The sequence below is a fragment of the Aplidium turbinatum genome, chromosome 9 (genome assembly GCF_918807975.1).
Source record: "Aplidium turbinatum chromosome 9, kaAplTurb1.1, whole genome shotgun sequence".
Taxonomy (NCBI): Eukaryota; Metazoa; Chordata; class Ascidiacea; order Aplousobranchia; family Polyclinidae; genus Aplidium; species Aplidium turbinatum.
In genome coordinates, this window is record NC_137480.1 from 5733384 (window position 1) to 5760939 (window position 27556).

General features: G+C 38.8%; 1 protein-coding gene across 1 annotated transcript in view; it reads left to right on the plus strand.

Annotated features, from left to right (window-relative positions):
* LOC145777496 (uncharacterized) overlaps positions 1–26582 on the plus strand; it is a 33965-nt gene extending 7383 nt beyond the window's left edge. The window contains exons 5-15 of the mRNA XM_082588878.1: positions 51–245; positions 8626–8742; positions 9068–9136; positions 12229–12436; positions 12625–12891; positions 13278–13409; positions 16154–16318; positions 17073–17375; positions 18242–18597; positions 18781–18998; positions 25803–26582. Of these exons, the coding sequence (XP_082445004.1) occupies positions 51–245; positions 8626–8742; positions 9068–9136; positions 12229–12436; positions 12625–12891; positions 13278–13409; positions 16154–16318; positions 17073–17375; positions 18242–18597; positions 18781–18998; positions 25803–26053 (2281 nt within the window). The 3' untranslated portion in view covers positions 26054–26582. The remainder of the gene's footprint in view (positions 1–50; positions 246–8625; positions 8743–9067; positions 9137–12228; positions 12437–12624; positions 12892–13277; positions 13410–16153; positions 16319–17072; positions 17376–18241; positions 18598–18780; positions 18999–25802) is intronic.
* The last annotated feature ends 974 nt before the right edge of the window (positions 26583–27556 follow it).

Sequence of the window (27556 nt, forward strand, 5' to 3'; positions counted from 1 at the left end):
TACCTTTACCTAATAAACTATTTATCATCATCATTTTTTTTAAATTTCAGAGATCTGCGTTTTCTCCCTTCCACAACCTTCAAGGATTCACTTTGTTTCTACTGCCTGGATCGGTCCATGATTATACCGCATCGTAAAGTTTGTGATGGAGTCATAGACTGTGCTGATTTGACAGATGAGTGCTTGTGTGAGAGAGAACTGCCAAAAATATGTGATGATGTGGTGTCGAAAAGTATAGCCACCATGTGAGTTATTGAGTTGCAAAATTTACCATCACCTGTCAAGCTTATTACGTATTCATAGCAATGGATCAGTCAAGGCATCTGATCATTATTTATTCATTATTATTCACATTTTTTTTAATTAAAATCGTGACGCGTGGACAATAATAAAAACTATGACGCGTGGACAATTGAACATTAGGGTGGAGTGAAAACACTTTTTATAAAATTTTTATTAGCTTGGGTTTGGAAAACTTGCCAGTTACTACCAAAAACAGTTGTGCAAAATTAGAATGTAATCTGACGACATCTTGATCTGCCACCAGCCACTTGAAAATTTACTATTTCCTTCTACATTAGGGTGGATCAATTTAGGGGGGTGTAAAACTTTTTTATTCATTTTGCTTAGCTTAGGTAGCCAAAACTTTCCATTGGGCATATAGAACACTGTGCTAAAACCATATTTCGATCAAACAAATTTTTGATCTGCAACCAGACCATCTACTTATTGACTAAAAATGCAAAAATACATGCAAATGTATATTTGAATTTGACATTAGCATAGAGATTTATTGTAATGCAATGGAAATGATAATATGCATCAAACTTCCTCGCTTTAGATGAAACAGTCACGTTTCGATTTGAACTTGGGCATTTGTTGTCGTGATTCAATGCGTGAGCGTATAAATCCATCTTGCGAATCCCCTCACACCGCCGCTGAAGCTTCCGTCACCAACTTGACGCACTTTTCCACCACCTGCGTGTGACACGGAAATCGAGGAAATAAAAGCTCTGGAGTGTCCTTAGCTGCAATCATGTCTCCTTCTTTGTTTCCCATGTTTCTTGTTACAGGAGCCTCCGTAAGATCGAGAGCCTGACAGTCAACTAGGCCTATATCGTAGGATTCGTTGGCGTCAAACTTTATGGGCGGAATGCAGAATCGTCGCACTGTTTTCTATTCACGATGGCTTGATCGAGCATTCCGAATTCGCTTAAGTCCAAGCTCACAGATTATCACTACCAATGGCAAATGTAAAGTGGCAAATAAGAAGCACGCCCTTGCAGTGAAGCAGGAATGCAGGTGGCTCTGGAACTCCCCAAGCTCAGATTGCCAGTTGTCAGCCCCCTTCAGCACCAGAGAACTTGCATCAGTCAAAACAAGTTAAAAGTGGGAAAGCACAAGGGCCCGATAATATCCCTCCAGAATTCTTAAGGCACTGTGGTCCCAAATGTTTGGCATGAGAAAAGCTTCCATTATGCTTGCCTGACCCTCCAGGCCATACCTAAAATCTGTCGAAAGGCAACTGCAGTGGCACTACTTAAACCAAACAAGTCAGCGGATGATTCAAGAGCTATTGTCCAACATCACTACTCTGCGTCCCATATAAGATCCTGGTACGGCTCCTGCTAACTAGAGTCGAGCCAGTTGTCGATCTCCAACTACCAAAAGAACAAGTTGGATTTCGGCACGGACGCTGTACGACTCATCAAGCAGTCAAGCAGTCAAGCTGACCGAGGATATCAAGAAAAGTTTCGAGAAGGGCAATAACAAAGCAGGAGTAATCTTGGTAGACCTCACTGCTGCCTATGATTCTGTGTGTCACCAAGGGCTAACCCTAAAGCTCCTCCGCATGATCCCAGGCAAAATGGTAGTGCGATTTCTCGCCAACATTCTGACAAATCGGACATTTTTGCTGAAGACGAGTGATGGGCAGTGCAGCCGGCCCAGCCGCTTAAGAGACGGTGTTCTGCAAGGATCATGGTTATCCCCTCTACTATATTTAACATCTACATCAGTGACATGCCAGAGACTACGTCACGCCAGTACGGCTATGCTGATGATCTGGCACTACTCCATTCTGACAAGTACTGACATGTGGTCAGAGATGGGCATGATCTTGATCTTGAAGATCACAAGTGATCTTGAAGATCAAGATCGTGATCTTGATCTTGATCTTCAAGATCACTTTTTTTTTGGTGATCTTGATCTTGATCTAAGATCACTTTTTTTTGTGTGATCTTGATCTTGAAGAATAATAAGATCAAGATCACTTTAAAATTGAATTTTACTTCCTACATAGAGGCATTTTTTTAGAACTCGTACTGTACAAAGTAGGTAGTGGCAACTACTAACATTAAGCCACTGTTAATATGATATGTGCCCAACAAAAGACGATTTAAAGTATCCATCTAATCTGGTCAGTGTTGCCATTTCAAAATTGAAAAAGTTTTCTGTGTTGGTCATAATAAAGAAGTCAACTTCCGTGTACTTTATGTTGACGTATAATGAAAAATGATTAAATGTGAATTTTAAAGAAATGTTTGCTTTTATTGACCCAATTTTAGATGTTTCAAAAGTCTAGAATGGCGGTGTTAAAAAATCTGGATTCTAGCCGACTTTGGTCATGTAAAGTGGTCTATTGCAGCAAATCAATCAGACCAAGACTTGTTTAGGGTCTGAGTATGGAGCGGTTTGTCAGACCGCAAACCTCTGAACTTTTATAATAGCAGACAACAGTATCAAAGTTGCCAGGTGGGTAAATGTTGCAATAAACATTTACATAATGCAGTGAAAGTGAAAACTACTTAGTAACACGAATAAAAACTCCCACATTAACCATACAAAAATTTGGTAAAAAATGATGCGGTTCAAAGTTTATTTTTATTTATTTATTATAAATAAAAAGTATAAAACTAATTGCAAATTTTGCGACTTTTCAGTACTACTGTAATTAACCTCGGCCTTGGGGGTGACGTTGCGATTCTAAGCAAACTACGTCAACAATTGATAGGCCTATAATAGCAACAGTCACTAACTTATTACAATTCTTAAGCCAGCGATCGAGTAGTTAAAAATAAAAGTTAGCAATACCAACTATATACCTTTACCCAGATTGCTTATAGTTATTATTTTTTGCAACATCATTGATCAAAAACTTCATTTTTTTTCAAGCAGGCTACACAAAAAGTGATCTTGAAAGTGATCTTGATCTTCAAGATCACGATCTTGATCTTCAAGATCACATAGTTTGGTGATCTTGATCTTCAAGATCACCTATTCTTGGTGATCTTGATCTTGATCTTCAAGACCACCAATACTGGTGATCTTGCCCATCTCTGCATGTGGTAGAGGAAGCACTTACAGATGACATGGCCCAAATCGCAGACTACCTGAAGCTTTGGATGCTGAAACTGAGCATGGCAAAGATCACTGTCACACCTTTTCACCTTTGCAACATGGAATCTACGCGCCCATTGTCAGTCTCAACGGAAACCCACTCCCACACAACCCGTGCCCCACATTCCTAGGAGTGAATCTCGATTGACAATTAATAGCCTATACAAACACCATGCTGAAGCCCTACATGCTAAGCTATCAGTACGCAACAACTTGATGAGATGCTTAGCTGGAACATCCTGGGGTTCTAGTACATCTGCACTCCGTACAAGTGCTCTTGCACTTGTTTACAGCACTTCCGAACATGCTTCCCCCACTTGGTGCCGCAGCGCACACACTAGCAAAATTGACACTGCCCTCAACACCACCATGAGAATAATCACTGGTTGCCTGCTTCCAATACCCACCGACTTTTAGCCTGTGCTATCCGCATCGCCCTAGGTGGACTGCGTAGGGAAAATCACGTACGCAGTCTAGTTTTACAAGCTATGTCAAGGGATGACCACTCCCTCAACCAGATTGTCCTAAATTCGCACCCTCAAATGCCCCAGCGCTTGAAATCTCGACGCCCCTTTTACGGACATGCTGCAGATATCTGCAAGTCCAACTTCCACATTACCGAAGTTTGGACCAGTGAATGGAGAGAAGTTGCGAGACCAACCCAATTCACAGTTCCTCCCAATACCAAAACACTCCAGCCTGAGCAGAACAACCTCGGAAGGAATGGGTGAAGCTCAATCGCTTGCTGACTGGGGTGGGCCATATCAACAGCAACATGTTTCAATGGGGCCTCACCGACTCACCATCTTGTGCATGTGCCTCAGAATCTCAGACTGCATAACACGTTATCTACCAATGTCCTGCATGTCGATCCCAGGACAGATATATGGAGTGTGGACCTCACAACGCTCGATGAACGCACAATCCATTGGTTGCTGTGCCTGGATGTAACAACGTGATCTGCGGCGATCTCAAACGCAGGAAGACGCATATTCTCGAACTTTTTGGGAAGATGCTCCATACACAAAGCAAGAGCTTATCCAAGAGGACAGGAAAATTCACGTGGTCCAGCTGTTAGTCTATCCAGATATGCAAATACATGTCTGATGCAAATACACCATACTTTTCTCCAGAGAAATGGATACTTTGCACACTCAGAAAACATTACGTTGGCCATGATCACAGATGAGAGGCAGATAATCCGTGAGCTTGGACTTAAGCGAATTCAAAATGCTCGATCAAGACATCGCGAACAGAGAACAGTGCGACGATTCTGCATTCCGCCCATAAAGTTTGACGCCAACGAATACTACGATATGGGCCTAGTTGACTGTCAGGTTCTCGATCTTACGGAGCCGCCTGTGACAAGAAATATGAAAGACCAAAAACTAGGAGACATGATTGCAGCTAAGGACACTCCAGAACTTTTGTTACCTCGATTTCCGTGTCACACGCAGGTGGTGGAAAGGTGCGTCAAGTTGGTGACGGAAGCTTCAGCGGCGGTGTGAGGGTTTAATTCGCGAGATGGATTTATACGCTCACGCATTGAATCACGACAACAAATGCCCAAGTTTGAATCGAAACGTGACTATTTCATCTAAAGCGAGGAAGTTTGATGCATATTATCATTTCCATTGCATTGCAACAAATCTCTATGCTAACGTCAAATTCAAATACATTTGCATGTATTTTTGCGGTTTTAGTCAATGAGTAATGGCCTGGTTGCAGATCAAAAATTTGTTTGATCAAAATATAGTTTTAGCACAGTGTTCTATATACCCATTGGCAAGTTTTGGCTACCCAAGCTGAGTAAAATGAGGAAACAAGTTTTACACCCCCCTAAATTGATGCACCTTAATGTAGAAGGAAATAATAAATTTTCAAGCGGCTGGTGGCAGATCAAAAATTTGTTCGATCGAAATAAATTGTTTACACAATGTTCTATACACCCAATGGCAAGTTTTCCAACCCCAAGCTAAGCAAAATGAGAAAAAAGTGTTTTACCCACCTAAATCGATCCACCCTATTGAACATGTGAACAAACGAGTGGACAATTGGACATGTCGTTTTTTTTTCATGATTTTGATTTATTTATGTCTTTTACTCAAGATTCTTCTGTTTGTCGAAATATAAAAAGGCAATTTTTTTGTTTTATCTATTTTATAAATTTGTGTTACAACACATAAACCCTGTATTAAAGCTCCAAAATAATTCGGTATGAACTAGCAGAAGAAGAAGTTCTTTTGTTTTGCATCATCAGCACATGCGAAAAAAAAACAGTACAAGATTACAATGTGAGCTAGGTTGTTTGCTGATGACGATGGGAGTGACAGAAGGACCGAACTGGTCATCGAGTCTGCCACACCCGTGTGGTGTCATGGCTTATTTAACCCTTATCAGCACATGCGTTGACATTTTGTCAACATCGACTTTTTTGTGTGAGATTGCTCTCGCCCCTTATGCACTAGCTCAACAACATTCAGTGACGAAGGAGAACTTCTGAGTAGCTTACTGCTGTAGCGATTTCAAAACGTTAAATTGTTTCCACAATGAGTTATTTGCGTTTTACCTTAATCGGCACATCTGTTGACAAAATGTCAACAATCAGAAACTATAGGAGTTTGAAATTTAAAACCCTTATACAGTAGGTAGCTTTTATCACAAAGTGATAACCGGCGACGTGCAGGAAAGTTGCACGTGTATTTAGTGAAAAGCTATCTGAGTAGGTCCTACTCAGACTGGAGTTAGACTGCCAGGAGGAGTTAGACTGCCATTTGGAGTTAGACTGCCAGTCTAGGAGGAGTTAGACTGCCAGTTGATATAACTCAGAAGAAAAATACTGCCTAAGCAATTGTGTTGGAAACGTTTGCCTTAGCTCTAACTAGCTTTTACAAGACTTTACATGTGTATTAGCTCTTACATGAAATGCTAACTATTTGAAATTCAAAGGTTGTTTCGGTTAATTACAGTAAGGTGCAAATTTACTGATAGACAGACAGAGAAGATTTTCATATCAAGAGGCCCTAAGACAACTGCAAATAACTTCAGATGATGTTGATAGCGACTCTTATGCTGAGGCTAAAAGTAGTAGTGAATGTGAGTCCATACCAGATGTTAATGAACTGCCTTTGGAAGAGGAGGAACTGTCCGATATAGATGTCTTTGAGGAAGAAAGTGAAGATGACGAGACTGGTGGTGATACAAATCAAGAATCTAATGATGGTTCCTCAGAAGATGAAGATCAAGTACCAATAACAGCTGGCAATGCAACCTATTATGCAAATCCTTTTCCAGGCAAGTTCAGAAGAAGAAATATTTTGACGCAACAGCCTCGGATTGATGCTGCTCCTGAACTTTAATTGCATGCCTTCAAATTATTTTATCGGCCTGAAATTATACTTCAGATAATACGTGAGACGAACAGAAAAGCAAGGGACATGAGACACGGATGTAAGCTGTTGCCTAATTCTAAACACAAAAACTTCACAATTGAAGAAGTTGAGGCTGGTCTTGCAATTATGATACGTGCTGGCTTGGACAAAGATAACTTCACCGATTTATGTCAATTGTGGGATCCTCTTGATAGTAGGCCATTTTATGGAGTGGCTATGGCACTAAATCGATTCAAATTTCTGCTACGATGCATGCGTTTTGATAACTATCGCAATCGACCAGAAAGACAAAGGGACGACAGTTTAGCTGCTATTCGAGAGGTGTGGGAAGCATTCAACAGCAATCTGCACAACGCCTACATCCCTAAGGAAGCATAGACTGTGGATGAACAACTGGTCAGATATCGAGGCAAAATTCCTGGAAGAACATACATACAATCGAAACCAAGGAAATATGGTGTAAAGTTCTTTTGGCTATGTGAAGCCACATCAGGTTTTGCTCTAAGTGGCATTATTTATTCCGGAAGTGAACTCGACTCGGCTCCTCACAGAAATCTTGCAAATGATATAGTGATGAACCTGTGTTCTGTTTACTTTGGTAGTGGTCGGGATATATACGTTGTCAGATGTTTTACATCTCATAGTTTGGTTTGCAATCTTTTGCTTTAAAATCTTACATTGGTAGGAACAGTAATGGCTAGTCGCCGTGAAGTTCCATCGCAGCTCAAATCAGCAAGAGAAGAGAGGTGGAAAGTACTGAAGCGTTGTATGACCATTTGAACAAGATTATGCTATTGTCATATGCACCAAAACGAAACAGGAATGTCCTCATGATTTCTTCTTCACACTCTTCTGTTTCCATCACTGACTCTCACAAGAAACCTACAGTTATCATGCATTATAACAAACATAATGGTGGAGTTGACACTCTTAATGAAAACTGTGAAGAATTCAATTACTTGAGGAAAACAAATTGTTGGCCAATGATTATAAATTACAATTTGATAAATGTTGCCGGTAACAACGCATTTCTCATAATGAGGGGCAATGGGAAAAGCAGCAAAAAAACAGATTTTCTCAAACAACTTAGCTTTCAGCTTGCTCAACCGTATGTCAACAAAAGAAAATTGGCTGGAGAAACTAAACTACTTGCCGAAAAGTTGGGGTTTATCGATGCTGCTACTTCAAGCACTTTCCATCGCACAGTTCAAAGTATCAAACCGGGAAGATGCTGCAGATCTGCAAAGCATACTCGATATGCATGTGTCACTTGTAGCCGCGGGTTTGCCCACGACACAAAAAACTTCAGAAGATCCAATATTGCTAGGATGCTGAATGATTTGTTGTAGTGCTCCACGTTTGTTCGTTTTTGTGTTTGAAATATACGTGGCAAAACTTCGCTTGTTAAGACTTCTTTGCATTTTATCTGAGAGCTAGTAAGCTAAAACTATGTCCTGGGGAGGAAGCAGACCTCCCAATTAGAATTAATGATTGTTTTGTTAAGGTTTTATCAACATCAAATCATCTAAAGTAACAACTTCACTTTGAAAACAGCGCATTTGTATCGAAAAACACAAGGAAATGCCATGTTGACAATTTGTCAACATCTGTGCCGATTAAGTTACCTAAAATCCCTGTGCTAATAAGGGTTAAAATGGAAGCAGAACGTTTAGCTTTATAGACGTGCACCGAATTTCTAGTAAGTTCAAAGAGGTGTATAAGTTGGATAAATCTCTGTTTGGCAATACATGTTAGCTCAAACTGAACAAATGAAACTAGATTTGAAGGTGCTTCTGTCACACACAATTAACTCTGATGTCTTCAATTCCTTTAGAAAGACTGACACAAATTCGTGTTCCATTGGACAAGTGTCATGTGGAGATGGTAGTTGTATAAACCGCACTTCAGTTTGTGATTCTGTTGCTGACTGTCCAGACAATAGAGATGAGAGGTAATTATTATCTTCCATTTCATGGTTCAACCTTATCTGTCATATGAAGGGCCGTTTTAGTACTGAACGACAAATATCAAGATCAATGACTGTCTTATGAAAATGTCTTTAAAAAAGTGAAAGTATGAAAACTACTGTGTTTTACCATATATGAAAGCACAGGTAAAATTGAGGACGTATTGAAATTGTTATGGCTACTATTGTATAATTTTTAAACGCACAATCTGTGGAGTGAGTGAATCACATGCCAAAGTTAAAAATTTAAATGCTTTGCCATTTTTACTTATCGAAAACTTTCAGTTTTGCCTTGTTTTCTTTTATACAGAAGCGAATATTGCGGGGTAACTTTGAAATGTATGGACACCAAGGCAGTTAATTGTGGTCAAGAATGCAGGTTTGGAAAACACATTTGTCAATACAATGATTAATTTTAGACTTTTTGTTCATTCTAACTTTAATAACAAATAAATAATAATTTTCAATACATTTTGTTTCTGCTTATATTCCATGCAAGAATATCGTATTTGAAAAATAATACAAGAAGGTTTAGAAAATTTTACACTTCAGGTATGTACGATTAGAAAATCATGAGGTTGCCCAAAATTATTATCTGTGGTGGATTATGAGATAAATGACAAAAGACGTCGAGGATTGCTTTGAGTCAAAAAAGCTTGAGCTGTCTTTCTAGGTCTTACAACTGAATACGATACTTTGCGACACCGCGATCTAACTTTCAAGCTGCTTCAACTGCTTCCAAATCGACATATGGTTCATATGATCATGGAACTTGCCATTGTCGTCGTTGTGTGAGCCTCTGGTGCCGAAGGTCTATCCTTTCACCACCCCAGATTCACGATGTTCCATGACTATGCTGGAAGGCTACCAGAAAGCAGCCAGTCTTTTGTTTCATCATCCAAGACACGCAGACTTTCCACTCCATTAGGTGGCTTGAAGATGGTACAATCGTTGATGATGTGGTCTGTTCCTCAGCACCACATTCACAAGCAGAAAAATTAGCCATTTCCCATCGGTGCATAGTTGAGTGGAAAAGCCCGACGTCTTTACGGAGACGGTTGAGGCGCACCCATGTTTGTCTTTGTAGTGTCAGGCCGGTGAAACGTGTGTCGGCATCGGGTATAAGCGAATGAAGTCTGGTGGTGTTTGACTTCCATTGAGAGTTCCATTTATGATCGAACCAATGGCCGCAGATATGTTTTGTTCGTCAGGTTCGTTAAGCAGAAGTAGAGTGGCTGGCACGAATGGGTGTCTTGATTTCAGTCGATGGGATGCTCTCTTGGGAGAACAAGGATCTTGAAATGGAAAGGATGCTTGGACTCCTATGCCCGTCGGCCGAGAGACAAAGTGTCTTCTTTGCGACGAAGCTCAGCAGGTTGGATACCAACAAGAATGGGAAGATTGCCTATCGGATTGAGATGGAGGCATCCGGTCAGTGAATGCAGAGCGCTGTTGATGGCAGTGTCGATGTTGTGGCAGTGAGCCTTGCGTCACCAAACAAGTGCACAGTACTCTGCTGAGAAGTAGGCAAGTGCGATGGCTGCTATACGCAAAGTATCAGCCCTCGTACTTCAGCTAGAGCCTGCCAAGCGCTTGAACAGCGCAAAGCGCAATGGGAGTTTCTTGCGCAGTGACACCAATGGAACGTGTCATAAAAAATACGTTTTTGAAAAATATACAAATAAGTTTAGAATATTTTGCACTTCAGATATGTGTGATTAGAAAAATATGAGCTTGCCCAAGATTATTACCTGTTGAGACAATGCCAAAGATTACTTTGGTGCAAAAATAAAGTTATTGCTGTCTTTTTAGATTTTGCAGCTGCTTACGATACCATATGGCATCGTGTCCTTTCTTTCAAGCTGCTTCACCTGCTTCCAAACTGACATATGATCATGTAACTTGTCATGAATCGAAGCTTCACCCTCACCACCGGCAACTCTCGGCAAAGCTGACTGAGACACCTGAAAAACAGTGTCCCACAGGATCAATCTTGGCTCCACTTCTCCTACATCCACGATCTGCCAAGCACGGTCTCCCCGAAATACGCATACGCAGATGGCCTGGCAATTCTCCATTCCTCAAAGTCGTGGGAAAACCTAAAGACACTCTGAGCCAGGACATAAAAACCCTCTCAGCTTATCTCCAAAAATTCAGACTTAAGTTCAGCGAAACCAAAACTGTGGCAGCAGCTTTCCATTAACACAACCTGGAAGCTTATCGTAAGCTGAATGCCCAGAAAAACGGAAACTCTCTGTCTTTCTTTCTCGAACCAAAATATCTCAGGGTTACATTAAAGTCTTAGACAGATCGATCATGTACCGCTACCATTTGGTGTCACTGCACAAGAAACTGTCATCGCATGGTAGGTTCGAGCGGGAAGGCTAGGGCTGCTATACACAAAGTGTCTATTCCTAAGCAGTACTGTGCACTTGTTTAGTGCCGTAGTGCTCACTACCACAACATTGACACTGCCATCAACAGCTCTCTGCGCACAGTGATCTCACAAGATTAGACAATCTTTCCATTCTTGCTGGCATCCTACCTGTGGAGCTTGGTCGCGAAGAAACCACTCTGTCACTTAGTCGATAGTCATTGGAGCTCAATCATCTTCTTTACTCCAAGCTCCCTTAAACGAGCGACCCCGTCGACTGAAATCAAGACACCCATTCGTGCCAGCCGCTCAACTTCTGATCACCGAATATATCTGTGACTAATTTGGCAGAAAAAAATTGACCTCAGTGGAAGTCAAGCACAACCAGGCTCCATTCGCAACACCAACCCCATCGGCCTGACATTACAGACAGGCATAGGTGCGCCTCAACCATCTCCGCACGAGCATCGGGCTTTTCTGATCTACCATGCACCAATGGGGATTGACCTCTTGCTCTTGTGAATGTGGCACCAGGAAACAGACCGCCGACCACATTATCAATGACTGTACCATCTTCAAGTCATCTAACGGAGTGGAAGGTCTGCGCATCTTAGATAACGAAACCAAAGAGTGGCTGCTCTCTAGTAGCGTTCCAGCTTAGTCGGGGAACATCGTGAATCTGGGGTAGTAAAAATATAGACCCTCGCCCCAGAAGATCACACGACGAGAACTATATAAGAAACCTTTTATCACTGAAATAATGGTCAAAGCCATCAATATCTTAACCAAATAATGTTTAAATAAACACTATGTAGAATTTAAATAAAGAAAATTTTATTCAGTCTCTTAAACATGAAATAAATTAAATCGTATTGGTAAGCAACACGTGATCACGTGTAGTGGTGTGCAGAGTGTCTTTTAACTGCTTTCAGTTGGATAGTAGGAAACAAAGCTCTGCTAGTTTATGATAATTTATACATTTCTGCACAAAATAAAAACCTCCCCGCTTGATCATTCATCCATACAAAATTTGCAAACAATTTGTCAAAACAAGTTTCCCAAATCCCTGCATGACACCTGCCATTGCAACTTTTAAGATGTCAGACTTCTTGTTCCAATAACATTGACGTACTTTGTGGAGTAAAAGAGGAATGTGCGTCATTATTTAATGGTGCAAGTCTGTCAGAGGGATGCGGATGCCATGAGGAGGAGTGTTTCGCAAAGTGCATGAATGATTTGCGTCATCGTTGCGCTTTAACTAAACAAACAAAACCTTATCCAAGCTATCCGGAGTGTTTCGTTGAGGTAAGTTTACATTGTTTTATTAGTTTCTGATTACAACTAATTATTGGAGTTCGTTAGATTAATTTAATTTCCATTACTTCAAGCTGTTCTATCTTATCTTTAATGGATACTCCTTTTAACTTCTCCTTTTATATTAACCACAACCAATATCACTCAAGATTACTTTTTTCTTTAATACACTTTTTTAGGCCAGGTCTACTTCATTTTGGACGTTTACCCTTCCAGACAAGATCGAATTGACTGCAAAGCAAATTTGTGACGGAGTGATTGATTGCACTGTTAATAAAGTGGACGAGGAAACTTGCGATGACAGATTTCGTTGTCTCGCTAGAGGTTTAATCAGTATTCCTACAAACAAAGTTTGTGACGGTGTTTATGATTGCGATGACAAATCAGATGAAGACAGAAATATTTGCACCCATCGATTCTACTGTCCCGCTCTTCAAAAAACAAAAGTGAGCCATTACTACATTCCTCCTTCAAAACTAACGTATGAAAAACGCTGGACTGAAAACCACAACAAAAGTCGCTATTACAGGTTGAAAAGATAAGTGAAGACCAGTAAAACCTTTCTGGTCCTTTAAGCCTAGCCCACGATGTTGAAGCCTGTTGGTGGTTATAAAGCAAAATGCATTTGTTAGATAATGCATCTGCAGCTGGTAAAGAAACCTTGTTTTAATTGCAATTTGTCTAGACCAAAAAGCATAAATTGGCTTACTAGCCAAACAGTTGGAACGCTGCATTAATGTATGTGTCCAGAGAGAGAAAATATGGCTTTTATATTATTTAAAATTGTCAAATTGTTTGCAACGTCTATTCAGTGACAAAACATATCGTGCAGATATCAATTGAAAATAAATTTGTTTGTGATTTGCACATCAATTGTGACGACAATTCCGACGAAATGGGGTGCCCTTCAGATGGAAGATTTTACTGCGAAAGTAAAAGTCCTTTATTTGTATCCAAAGATAAAGTAAGTTTTACAATCTTAATCAAGTATAAAACATAACACTGGTCTACACAAAATTTCAGGTTTGGGTTTTGACAACCCATTTTAGCTAATTTTGGGGCGCTGAATCCGAAAATGAACTCAGATTTTCTCTATCACATCACGTTTTTGAGATATGAAATATCCCTAATTTTTGAAAAAAATCAATTTTCCCCCCCCTCTGTTGTCAAAACAAGGAATTCTGATGCAATAAACACTGTTTTACCTGCAATAATCTAGCTTTAATTAACAAACAAGCATTCTATATTATATTCACACAAATTTGTGTTGTCTTTATTAAAATTTCATGCCTTGGAATAAAAAATAGGCATGCAAAAGAGCAACCATAATAACATCAAACGCTACATTATGCTGACGAACATGTCGATAGGACAGTGACAAGGTATTTTCTGAATTATAGCCTACAGTTCACACAATATGCACATAGACATTCCAATGGAGTGCAGAAATTCTGAAGACACACACAGAAATAGCAAAGTGCCAAAATAAAGATTGACTCAAAGGGACTTGGGCAGGGCGAGTTCAGAAACAGTCAAAAAAAGAGCTTTCATAAATATGAACTCTTCACTTATAAGCTTAAAAAGGCTCTTTTGAGGGACTTTCTTTTATGAGCAGCATCTGGAATTTCTCTTTTAAAACTACAACAATAGTCGGCCATCATGACAATCCCACCGACCTTGATAACGTTCCTGCATAATTTTAATCCTGGTGGAAACGTTCACCCTGTTCTTCACTAACTTTCTCAAGATTTTCTGGAAACTCATCCGCATGGCTTTTCAAATAGTGAACTTTGATGCTCATCCTGCATCCCAAATCTTCAAAACTAAGCAGTAGCTTCCTTAAAAGATCTTTATAATTTTCTGCTTTTCTGTTTCCCAAAAAATTTCTCACAACAGCACCGAAAGCATTCCAAGCTCTAGCCTCGAATGGCAACATTGATTTTACAAAATTTTTATCCTTTAACAATTGCCTGATTTGTGGTCCATTGAAAATCCCAGCTCTTTTTTTCTCTTCACTGAGACCAGGAAAAGCATAACATATATACTTAAAACACTCTCCTTCATGATCCAAAGCTTTTACATATTGTTTCATGAGACCAAATTTGATGTGAAGAGGAGGCAAGAGGATCTTTTTGATATCAACTAACTGATCACGTATGATATTTTTGTTTCCAGGTGTCAAGGTGAGCCTTGGAGGCCACTCTTCTTTGTTCCAGTGCTGATCCTTGGCCCTGCTGTCCCAGTAGCATAGGAAACATGGGTATTTGGTGTAGCCACTTTGTTGCCCCAGCAAAAAGTTCACCATTTTTAAATCTACACAGATGAGCCAACCATGCTCATGGTACTTTAACTTTTCAAGAAAGGTTTTGATGTCCTGATACTCTTCTTTCATTGTCACCGAATGTCCTATCGGAATAGAACCGTACACGTTACCATTGTGAAGTAGAACACACTTCAAACTTTGTTTGGAGCTATCAATGAAAAGTCTCCATTCGTCTGCATCATACTGTGGTAATCCCATTTCTAGAAGAAGCCCTTCTATATTGTTACAATAAACGAAATTGGGCCCCTTGTTTAAAAAGTTGGCTCTTTTTTGGCACTTTTTGAACGTGCAGTTGGCTCCTTGCCAAATTTACATCTGGTAACCCTGCTGCACAGAGATAGCAGCTGACCCACAGATAACACCTGAGAAGCCAAGACAGGGAGTTCAAGCCAGCATGGAAAAACTCAACGCTACCAATCTCTACTATGTCCTATTACGATTATTATCATAACAGGAATTTTTTTTATTTTAAAGGAAATCTGAACCAATTTATGAATTTAGTGTAAAAATATCTCCATGTTTGAAAGTTTATAGCTGTCAGAAAACAATTTTATTTGACATTTTACTGCACTAAAAAGGGTAAAAATTGGTCAATTTCATTAATAGTGGCAACGATAGAAAGAAAACTTGATGTGATAGAGAAAATCTGAGTTCATTTTCAGATTCAGCGCCCCAAAGTTAGCCAAAATCAGTTGTCAAAACCCAAACCTGAAAAAAAAAGTTGAAATTTGTAGACCAGTGTAATATTCATCTTCATGCAAATTATGGTAATGTAGACCAAAAAGTTTCATCAACTTACCAATGTGATACCTCCAGTCTGAAGCTCTTAGAGTGGGTTAAGATGATGTGTTCTTAAGTTTATTTCTCCAAGCCGCATTAACAGATCGTTGTGCTAATTTGTGGATGCTGTACTGGTAACTATCAGTGGTTATGCAAGCATTTGCATGGGATTGAATGGAAAGTTTTAACATTTTAGTTCTTACCCATCCTAGCTAACGTACACCCGTCACAATTAGATTTCAAAGCTTTATATTCGATTAAAATTTATGATGTGGCTATCGGTAAGAATCCTCCACTAAAAATCTCCCAACTAAACACTCTTCTATAAAAATTTACTCCAGTAAATATTCAACAGTAAAAATACTCCTGGAAATAAATTCAACTCAACGATAAATGTAGGCTGCCTACCTCTAAAAATACAAAGAATTATCTCTCAATAAAAGTGAATATCCCTTCTGGTCTGGAAAATGCAATATAATTTCATTTGAATTTTCGTTTATGGCGCAAAAAATCACTCTTCCAACTGGATTACTTCTCATGCACTCATGCAAGAAAGTGACCCAGAAGTGAACCAAACTGATATTTCACGCTTCTATTGTCACCAGAAATTTGATGGTCATCAAGATTGCAGTGATGCAAGTGATGAATGTCCAACCACAGTGGAAGCCAGAAATGAAGATTTTTTTTCCTCCAGATACCAACTCATAGCAAACCCGATTCTTCGTGGTCTTGTATGGGTAATGGGACTAACGGCGTTCTCAGGGAATATGGTATGTTGATCGATTGACGTGCAATAAGTTAGTCAGAGTTAAGGGAATGTATTGCTATTTTGACGAGAAAAAGAAGCAATTTAACGTTATTGTTTGGAAATATAATGTGGCACGATAATACGATTTAATTGCAAGATAATTGTGACCATGCTGTGACATATAAAGAAAACGAGATATAATAACTAAAATTTCATTTAATCATGTTCATATTCTTCATTGTTTTCTACTCTGTAAACACTAATTAACTGCTATGTGCTATTTACAATATGTTCAATTTCAATCTTTCGTATTTCCAATGCAAAATAATGCAAAATATAGTCTGTTATTAACTAATATCTTGTGTTTTTTTGGTGACTACAAACTAGACTACCACAAGACGTTACCAATGGCATCTAGCTTTGTTTCTCAACGTTTTGGCAGTCAGTATGACTGACTTTATGATAGATACTTTATAACCTTATCATCTTATTCGAGGGTGAGAAGATAAGGTCAGCATTATACCAAGTCTTCGGCACCAACAAGAGTAGGGTGACCAGTTCCTTTTCTTCAGCAACTATCCATCAATAGATAGAGGGTAGAGGTGAGCGATGTGTTTTCAACAACTGGTTTAAGCCGGGAGTCGAACTAGTATGACCAGAAAGCAAACAAGCAAGCTCATCGGTTGCTCCAACCACCAATACATCAGCTATAGTGCTGTTTGATGACTAATTTTTACTGTTTGCCAATGTTGAAATAACTAATTATACTTTCTTAGGTTGTTGTATGTACAAAAATAAAGACTATGTCAAAAACGTTCGAAAGATCAAGCTCTACTTCACTGCGCACAAATCACATGCTGCTACTCAATCTGGCAATCGCAGATCTTCTTATGGGAATATACCTCATCATGCTTGGCATAGCAGGAGTTTTATACGATGGTGCATTCTGCCTTCATCAACTCGAATGGTTATCTAGCTCGGTTTGTACAGCGATGGGCGTGCTTGTTGTGCTTTCAAGTGAAGCATCAGTGATCACCATGATCCTGTTAACCTCATGCCGCTTGTATGTTGTTTTGAAGGTATGTAGTAAATTAAGAGTTTGATCTCTAAATCATCGTCATTCAAGGGAATATCAGCGTTTTAAAAACTAGTGAAAAGCTATTGTGGTGAATTAAGAGTTTTATGAATAGTGCCTATCAGCATCAGCGGCATGCAACTGTGACGCAGAAGAAAAAAGAAACACTGATCACATACTCTTTTCAAGTTTTCAACGAAGCTTTCAAGTTATTTACGACTTTATGTAGCTCATTTGTTTTGATACAATGTAGCCTAATGTTGTCTCAGTCATAACTTTAAATTACTCATCGTTTTTCCACGGATCTTCACTCCTCCAAAGGAAATTAACCTTACATCTCCCAGGATTTGCTGGCCGTGCACACATCAGGCAGATATAACGATACATAACAATATTCTGCATTTGTTGAACCTGTCTATGTTGTTGAATTATGTTATCACCCTTCAGTCCTGATGATAGACTTATGATGATTACCTAGCTGTGACTGTAGCTGTGCATAAATAAATTGAACGCATGTTGTAAGTGAATTGCAAGGTGCTACACAAGGTATAAAGAATTAATCAATCTGATTCGAGCAACCGAAGTTTATCGTATACACAAATGGTGGGGCAAAGCGAAACAAACATTTTATTTTAAATTTGTGCTGTAAAATTAGTCATGTAGAAACAAAAAAATGAGATGATGTATGAAGATGCTAGACTGGGGTTGTAATAATTGTCACTTGAAACAATGTTCGTATTATGCATATAGCGACAGTTATACGAAGGTTTGGAAAACTGTTCCGCTTTGCCCCACTTTCTCCTATGCTGTGTTTGTATGATTTACAGCACATAATATTAAAACCTTTCATAATGTTATTTGTATTTTCAGCCATTTGAAGCCTCGACCAAGCCAAAAGCATCTACAATGTACCTCTTGATTGGAACTGGATGGCTTCTATCCTTTATTTTAGCTCTTGTTCCTCTGACTGAAAACCTTCAATACATCTTCGCCAATACGGCATTAACTTCGCAAAAATCGTTCTTTAGCAATTCAGTTGTCAGTTTTGATGCCGCTAAGTCCTGGGCGATGAGATCAGTGACGTATGTACCAAGCCAACAAGCCACAAACCCCAATGAAACTTTGACACAAATCCAAGCCGCTGTTTCTTGGAAAGAATTTCAGAGCGTTGTGCATAATCTAAATTTATCCAGTTCGTTCAAATTCACCACACATTTGGGTGAGTTGTAACTTAAATACTTGACAATTGCTTTTTTAAAGCAGAATGTTTAGTGAATGAAATAAAAATTAAGTCTCTATTTTTTTGCTTGGCATTTAGCTAGTTTTTGTAATATAGTGTCTGTAATAGTTATAGTAATGCAATAACAATAATAGTATCTGTTGTATGAACACAACTCAATTCAATTTAGATATTACAGCGCCAGTAGCGTCTGTATACCTCGGCTCTTCCAGACACCGAAAGATGACGCCTTTGCATTCTCGTTTGCGATTGCGACGTTCAACTTTCTGGCATTCGTGTACATCGCAGCTGCGTACGCATTCATTGTCGTTCACACGAGACGTACATCCATGAATACAGCTGGAATGGCATCAGATAGCAGAATGAAGATCGACAGTAGAAATGCCGGTAAATTGTTAAGATTCGAAACATTGAAGTACTGTAATTAAGAAAAAATGTTGATGGCTCGAGTGTCTGTAATCCATAATCCATCGCAGAGTGGTGAGAGCTTGGGAACGACACTCGAAAGGGCGTCGGTTCGACACCGCTCAAGAGCATGTGGCTGTGTCTTTGGCAAGACAATTAAAGGCGTGCCCGAATGTGGACACGAAGATTGGCTTCGTTGCTTTCCCGTCCGATTAATCTAAATCTTCAACGACCGGACGTAACCTGGATACCACAAAAAAGAAAGATTCATTGAAGAATAATTATCGTCTGAATCTACTGTATATTGTGGACAGTTAACATACTCGCAAGGCCTTAAACCCATTACCTCGGTTAGGTCGTAAGAGTTGAACGGTGTTCTTTTTTACCGGTAAATTGTACAATTCATTTGTAACTTCTGGATGTAAAGTTGTTGCACACGTGTGGTTTTACATTATGAATCGTACTCATCGGTTTACTAATATTTTGGGGGATAGAAAGCAATTGGGCATAATTAAGAAAATTTTAAGACTCATAAACTTATTCTTCATCCTGTGTCACACGGCAGTAGCCAAGAGCATCACGCAAGCTCTTGCTCTATCGTTGAACTCGGCCAAATCCTGTGCAGAGCACTTTTTTTAAGTCAGGGCATTCGAGTAGATGTCGCATCGTTTGCTCTTGTCCGCATTTGCAACTTGTGCTCCCCATGGAATACCTCCAGTGTCTCATCAAAGTTTTACACATGCCAATGCCAGTTCTTAAGCGGTTGAGGCACCGCCAATAGGGTGGCTCGTTTTTGAACTTTTTTTTTAAATTTTTTCGGGGTAGTGGGGAAATGGTGCCAATGAGTGAGAAAACGCTCATGACAAAATTAGAAATTCGGAACAAATTATCTTCCTTCAGCCTCCTCATGGGGCCCAAAAATCGAAAAATGGAGTTAAAAACGAATTTTTTTCCAAAAATATTTTTAGTTTGGGTAGATACAATATTGTTTAGATATATCTAATTAACCTAAGAAAAAAAATTGGAATCATTTGAACTATTCCTTCAGCTTCCTCACAGCTTCTGAAAATTTCCATTTTGCTGAAAATTTCGCATTTTTGTTTGTGGTTACATAATATATAATTGCGTTAGACGTTTTGCCAACTATAAAACGTCATTGTATTTCTCTTTATAGACCTGCCCTGAGCTGTTGCGTCATTTTTTAATGAAATTGGGTTAATTGGTAGGAAAAAGTGACGTCTTTTATTTGAATTTACGTCACTGACGAAGTTTGTAGTTATGTAACCACAAACAAAAATGCGAAATTTTCAGCAAAATGGAAATTTTCAGAAGCTGTGAGGAAGCTGAAGGAATAGTTCAAATGACTTCAATTTGTTTTTTTAGGTTAATTAGATATATCTAAACAATATTGTATCTACCCAAACTAAAAATATTTTTGGAAAAAATTTCGTTTTTGACCCCATTTTTCGATTTTTGAGCCCCATGAGGAGGCTGAAGACAATTTGTTACGAATCTCAAATTTTGTCATGAGCGTTTTCTCACTCATTGGCACCATTTCCCCACTACCCCGAGAGAATTTTTTAAAAAAGTTTAAAAACGAGCCACCCTAACCGCCAATGCTTCCACGGTTCACCCTTTCCGGGAGGAAGGCCCTCCACGGGTGAGAGCTCCATATTGGCCAATTTCGGTGGGCTGCCAGTCCCTCCTGCTATAGTTGAACCCGCCCATTGGCGGAGACATCGTCTTGACCTAATTGGACAACTGAGGCAAGGAAACTTTTTCTTGACTTCAGACGCCTGTGTGCTGGAGTTTGGCCATACAGTGGGTGTCTCAAATGCATGTCCTGGCAAGATCTTTCTTTTCTGCTGGTCACGCTTCTTCTGATGTTGGGAGGAGAAATTCCAGACAGAATGTGCAGCGACGTGATGTTGGTTGATTTGAGACAACCTATAATCAAACGGCAGCTTTGGTTCAATATGGCGTCAATTTTCTCGGCATGTGCTGAGCGTTCTCACACTGGGCAAGCATATTCTGCAACCGAATAGCATAAGGCTAAAGCAGTTGACCGTATTGTATCAGGCAGGGCACCCCAATCAGAGTTTCCAAGTTTCTCTAAAATATTATTTCTAGAAGCCACCTTAGCTCTTACTTTTTCGATATGGGATTTGTATGTGAAGGACCTATCTAGTTTGACGCCGAGGTATGTGTGATTGATACAGTGTGCCAGTTTGGTTCCATTCCAGGAAATGTTTATTTGACGTGATGCATCCCGGGATCTAAGGTGGAATGCGCAGACTTGGGTTTTATTGGGGTTGGCACGCAGGTGGTTGTCCGTGTAGTATGTTGTCAACCCATCCAGAGCTTCGCTGAGTACTCTCTCCGTGGAAGTGAAGTGTTTGTGTTGTTACACACAAATCGTCAAGGTATAGGAAGCTTCTTGTACCAGGATGGATTGGTGGGTCGTTGGTATAAATGTTGTACAAGATGGGGCTGCAACACTCCCTTGTGGTAGACCATTTTTCTGCTGTCTCTATCTGCTATTTTAGCCACAAAAATAAACATAGAGACGGCAATTTCTAAGCAATGATTGTATCAGCTTAGTGAATCGAAAGTTCTAGGTCAGTGGTTTCCAACCGGGGGGGGAATTTTCCACTAGGGGGGAATTTTGCAATTTTTAGGGGGGAATTTGGTTTCAGGATTGTAAAGCTGTTTAAGCCTAGTAAGTTGGCCTAGACTAGAGCTTTAGAGCGTTAAGGATGAGCCCTTAACTTCCGATTATTATTTAAGCAACTGTGCATTGACATGGATGCAAACCATCACGTAGGCTTACTTCTGTTTCATGCAAATACTCGATGGTTTTAAAGAGGAAACGTAACCAAGCGAGCGTTTGAGCTCAGAGACGAGCTTATATTAAATTTTGACCTTTAAATAAAATTGGAATTTGTTTCATTGCTGAATGATGACGGATGGATTAGATTCCTTGTTTATTTGTTTGATTTGTTTGGTCCCCTTGAATAAACTGAATCGGAAATACAAGGAAACAACACCAATATACCGATACGATATACTGCACATTCAATTGCCATCTCTGTTTGAAGCAGATTGTGCATCAACATGGGTTGTATCCATGAGCCATTGACATATTGATACCATGTGAATTTACAAACTGTACTGTTTCTATGCTGGCTCAAGGCAGGTTGGAAGAGAGTGATTGATTTATGTCACTGTCATTAGGATATTGTCTTAAGGCACTAGAAGGCTCGGCTGTCCTGGTCGCGGGGGGACTACGTTTTGTCTGGCCTCTACCTTTCGACCAGCCTGGCTTGGGTGGCCCTTCCAGGAGCAGATGCCAGTACTGCTCAGCATTTCAAGATGCTTTGGAAGCTTTCACCAGCAAGCTTGATAATTGAAAAAGAAAAGTTAGAATGAACAATTGAACATGTCATCATATTTAAAGAATTATCATCGGTGGGTAATTGACGGCAAAGAACAAGTTCTTCCAGAGTTGGAAAATAATTGATTTTGCAACATCTCACAGCATTAGAATTGGAATTCATTCGATATTTTCCTGAAATTTATGACGATGAGCTTGATTTATTACGAAATTCATTCACATTGTTGATGGAAAAGCTTCCCGATAAATTGCAGAATGAATTTTTAGAACTCAAAACGGATTCTTGCGCAAGAGACTGATTCAGAGAAAAAATCAATCACTGAATTTTGGCCATTGATGTGTAATTCCTATCCCAAAGTGGCAGAGAAAGCTATTCGAAGTATCCTTCCGTTTGCTTCCACTTATCTATGCAAAGCAGGTTTTTTAACTCTTGCAGATCAGAGCAAAACAGAGAAATAGATTAGACGTGGAGAATGATATTTGTTATTCTCTTTTCAATATTCTTCCACCACATTCATGAGTTGTCAAAACAAAAAAATCACAAGCTTCACACAAACTGTTAAATGCATTAACTCTTATATTTTTAATGTCGTTGGCTCCAGCTCGTATCCAAGTATTGGTTTCGTTTTCAAATCAAATTTGGCTTTGGATGGTGATATCATATGTGGCTTTAGAGGCCCAGTCTATGATGGAAAGGACGTGAGCAAAAATCACATTGCATGGAGGGTGGTGAACGTGGTAGTCTTAGCTTTTCTTTGCTAGTGTTTTGTTTTTCATGGGCATTTTGTATCCTGTTTTTTTTTTTTTTCTTTCGTGCCTTCCCTAGTTCTTTTTCTCCAGTGATCTGTCACTAGTAAGTTGTTTCCATGAATCCAGATCAATGTTTGCATGGTTGAGAGAGAAATTGCAGCTGGTCTTTGTATCTCATTTTAGGGTTTTTTCTTTGAATAAAATACTTTTCAGCAACGTTCTTCATTAATTAAATGGTTTTAGTATGAAAAGGAATATTACAGGCTAAAAATCTTATTACTAGTGAAAGTTTAGTTTATCTTACAAGACTTATATTAAAATGTTGATGTAAACGAGGTTTTAACAAACAAAATTTATAGGGGTGGGGGGGAATTTAGATTTGAATATTGACTAAATGGGTCCACCGGATAAAAAAGGTTGGGAACCACAGTGACTGTTCTAGGTGATATTGAGGATCTTTGATATAAGGAGACGCTGGTTGACAGTGTCATACGCTGCAGATAGATCTACAAAGGGGCATATTTCAAAATTGTGTGACAGAGTAAGAAAAAATAAAATTGTAACGCAGTCAAGTCTGAGTAGGTTCAAATGATAGGGTAATGTCTCTACAGCAAATATTTAACCTCACTTTATTTTTATCATAACAGACAAACTTTTTCTTAATTTCTGAAATCTCCACCTGCTTACAAGCAAATTTTCATTACAATTTCACTTAGAATGGTAGAGGGTGTAAATGACTTTTTGTTTTATTCTATTCTTCTTATTTCAATGTATCTGGTGAAGTCATATATATATGAAACATTATAAAAAAAATTAGCTGTGTGTTTGACACATAGTTTAGAAAATAGGTATGCAAGTTTGGTAAGCCACACATGTCTGTCCGTTATCAAAAAATCTCAAAAAAGTTTTTTTTACGAACAACTATATATATGTTTTTTTTAACTTCTAACATATATTGACTATCTCACATTTGGCAGCACATATCAACCCTATACAATTATCTTTCCTCCAATTTAAATCACTACATTTATGGAAGTTTGATATTGTGTCTGTCCGTTACCATATTTTTGATGAATTTGTGTAGACTGTAAATTGGGCTTTAAACACCAAGACTGTAAAAGATGACTAGGTATGTAGTCAGAAAGGAAAAGTGGGAACTAGCCCTAGCGCATTAGACCCCCCTTTATAGATTGAAACATTTTTTTGAAGTAAAAAAAAAATTTTATGTAAATGTTTTTTATTAAAAAAAATTTGAATTATAATTGTGATTCGTTAATGAAGATCATGTTTTGAATCAGGGAAATATCAACGATGTTTGTTCTAACAATTGTTGGTTACTCGCTGCAAATGTCATTGACAAGTTTTGATTGCAAGTGAAGGGAGAGTAACTGTCAAATGTTATTCCAAAGCCAACATATCAGGATCAAGATGGAGATGGCCAAAGGATGAGGACTTCCATGATTACCCAATAATAAGTGATGTTGTGCAGGCTATAGTCACTCCACGCCTTATTCCTGGAGAAGAGAGAAATGTTTCCTTTTACATACCAGAACTTCATCACATTTGGGGATACTATGACTCAAATTGGGTGAACTAACTTGAAAAAGTTGTAAATTTTCATGAATTAAAGACAATTTCAAGAATTTATATCCAATAAACTGCTTTTATCTTCCACTAGTGAAAAGTGACCGCTATGATGATGCAAATATTGATAAGAATATAAAAATATAGTAAGAAATGAAAGAACAAGGGTAGAAAAACACTTCAGCAGGGCTGGAAAAAGCAGGGTAGCACCACTATTTGGAAATGCATGACAAAAAATTCGGAAATGTATGTAATTTATGTATATAATTGTAATGGTAGCCTATGAATATTAAAACAATTTTTTTGTAAAAAAAACGAACTTTTTTTAACCAAAATTTTTCGAAATTGCAAACCATAATTTTTCCTATTGGGAAATAAACATTTTTTCCATCACTTTGGTTCAGTGTAGCAAAAAACTTTAGAAATGAGATTGTGTCTGTCCGTTACTTTATATCAAGTTTTTGAACTAATTGTTGCGCAAACACTGCATCAGGGATTAGCAAAAAATATTACTTTTAAGATGCGGGGTAGATCTCCAATTTAAAAAAAAAAACATTGATCCATTGGGTTTGGGAGCTGAATTTAGATAGAAAGTGCATGTGAGGCTGACTAGTGGTTTTTCCCAATTCTATCTGTCTGTCCGTTACTTTATTTCAATAGTCCGTAAAATTGGTAATACTGAAACCAGACCCAAAATTTTTTCCTATACAGACCATCATACCTAGTAGTTTTAACACGCTGAATATTGCGGAGCTAGGTCTTTTGTGGTCTTCAAATTTAAAAATTTTCGCATCAATGTCTGTCCGTTACCAAATTTTATTTTTGAAATATCACCAAAGACAGCTCCAGTGACGGAACCTTATTCAAACCCATTCTCTATGTGCTGTGGTAGATTTAAGAGTTGTCCTGTGCAGGATTTACCGGGTTGGAAACCTGCTTGTTCATTAATGAGTTGGTCTTCTATGAGAGGTTGCAATCGGTTTAATATCTCATAAATCATAAACTCACTCATGAACTTGTTCGAGATGTGACAAATCATATTTTGTGTTTATTTACAGCTTTGCAAAAAAAGATCTTTCGACTTCTGACAACGGATTTTTGCTGTTGGGTTCCGCTTTCAGTGATGGCTTTTCTCTACGCTGGTGGGGTTCCATTGCCCGGTGTGGTTTACGTGGTATCCGCCATTGTTCTTTTGCCCATCAACAGTGCACTCAATCCCATACTATACTCGGATGTTTTTGACAAAATTATATCAAAATCGAAGAAGTTTCTCCATCAATGCAGGCCGTCTTCAAGCGGTACAACTTAAGAAATAATCACACCTCAAGGTGGCACAAGAGTACAAAAACACACAAAACTGGAAACTTTAACTGATAGTTCCCGTCCATGAAGCCAAAGCAAACGATGCCGCCGCATTAAAATGGAACAATTTCCTGCAAAAAAATACAATTGAAAAATGTTGCTGTGTCTGAATGTATTTAAATTATGTGAATGTATTAAAGCACAAATATGTAACTTTTATTTTGAATTATTCTTTTATCGTACAGTAAATAGGCCGGACAGGCAAGACATTTTTTCCTACAGCTGTTTTATATACTTGTTTTAGCCACATTTTACATCAGTAAAAACAATTTTATAGATAAAACTAATATATTCTTGCTTGATGAAGATGTAAGAGGGAGAAGAGCAGTCTCTTTCACATGGACTCCCCAATAAGTTGCATAAAAATGCGAAATAAAGACCAATGAAACGGAGCCTCGACCCGGAACGTTCAAAAGACTTCACGAGAACCGCTCTTTTTAGAGCTCGGCAGTCCCAAAACTGTCGACAAGTACCATCTTACAGCTGAACGCCGAGGGCATCACATCCGTCGAAATTGATTTGATCGAGCAGCTGGCTCATAAGAACCGAGCAGTTGTCATCCTCCTCCAGACGAACCTCTGTCCTTTGCAGACAAGTTAGTAATTTCTGAACAACTGCTATTAAACAAACTGCAAACCTAGTGTGTGTTTAAATAATGCTGAAAAAGTGTAAACACCCAAAAAGTGGTCATAGTACGCCATACTGGTCTCTAAACCAGCGGTTTTTAACCTTTGAGCCATAACACACTGGTGGGCCATGAAAACATTTTGAAATGGGCCACAGATCTATTTAAAAAATTGCAAGATTTATTGAAAATTGTATGCTTGAGCAACGCTTGAGCAACGCATTTCAGGACTGCTCTTTATTCAGCGGCACCTAGTGAATGGAACAATTCCCCGGAAACAAGACTTCAACAATTGGAAAACTTCAGTCTGCCAATCTTGGTAACCGGCCCTGTATCAAGAGCCTCTACAAGTATGCGAAACTACCAGGAATAACCAATCAAGGCTTTGTCAGTCCGAGGAGAAAAATTCAAAAACCAAACCAATCAATCTTTTTACTTCTGTAATTACCAAACAAAGTTCAAAGCAAAGACCAACTCTCTGCCAGAATGCGAGAAGTGTCACAATTGGACGGTGGTCACTGAAACACGTTCTCCATTGGGTCTAACTGGGAATTGCAGGTTAATAGTTGCTATAGCACTTGACTTCCTAAAGGGGAATTTGTAACTTGAAGTTTTTACACTTATTTAGTAAGCTTAATTGTTTCCTTGCATAAAAAAGTAATGGGCCACAGAATGTTTTTTGCAACTGAACGAAAAAATGTTGAGAACTGCATCATGTAAGCTATTGAATATCAAGCATCTGTAACAGCATTCCATCTTTTTTCTTCAAATAGCCGAAAAACATTAGGCATAGGCCTTCTTAAAATGAGTGGGCCTCTAAAAAAG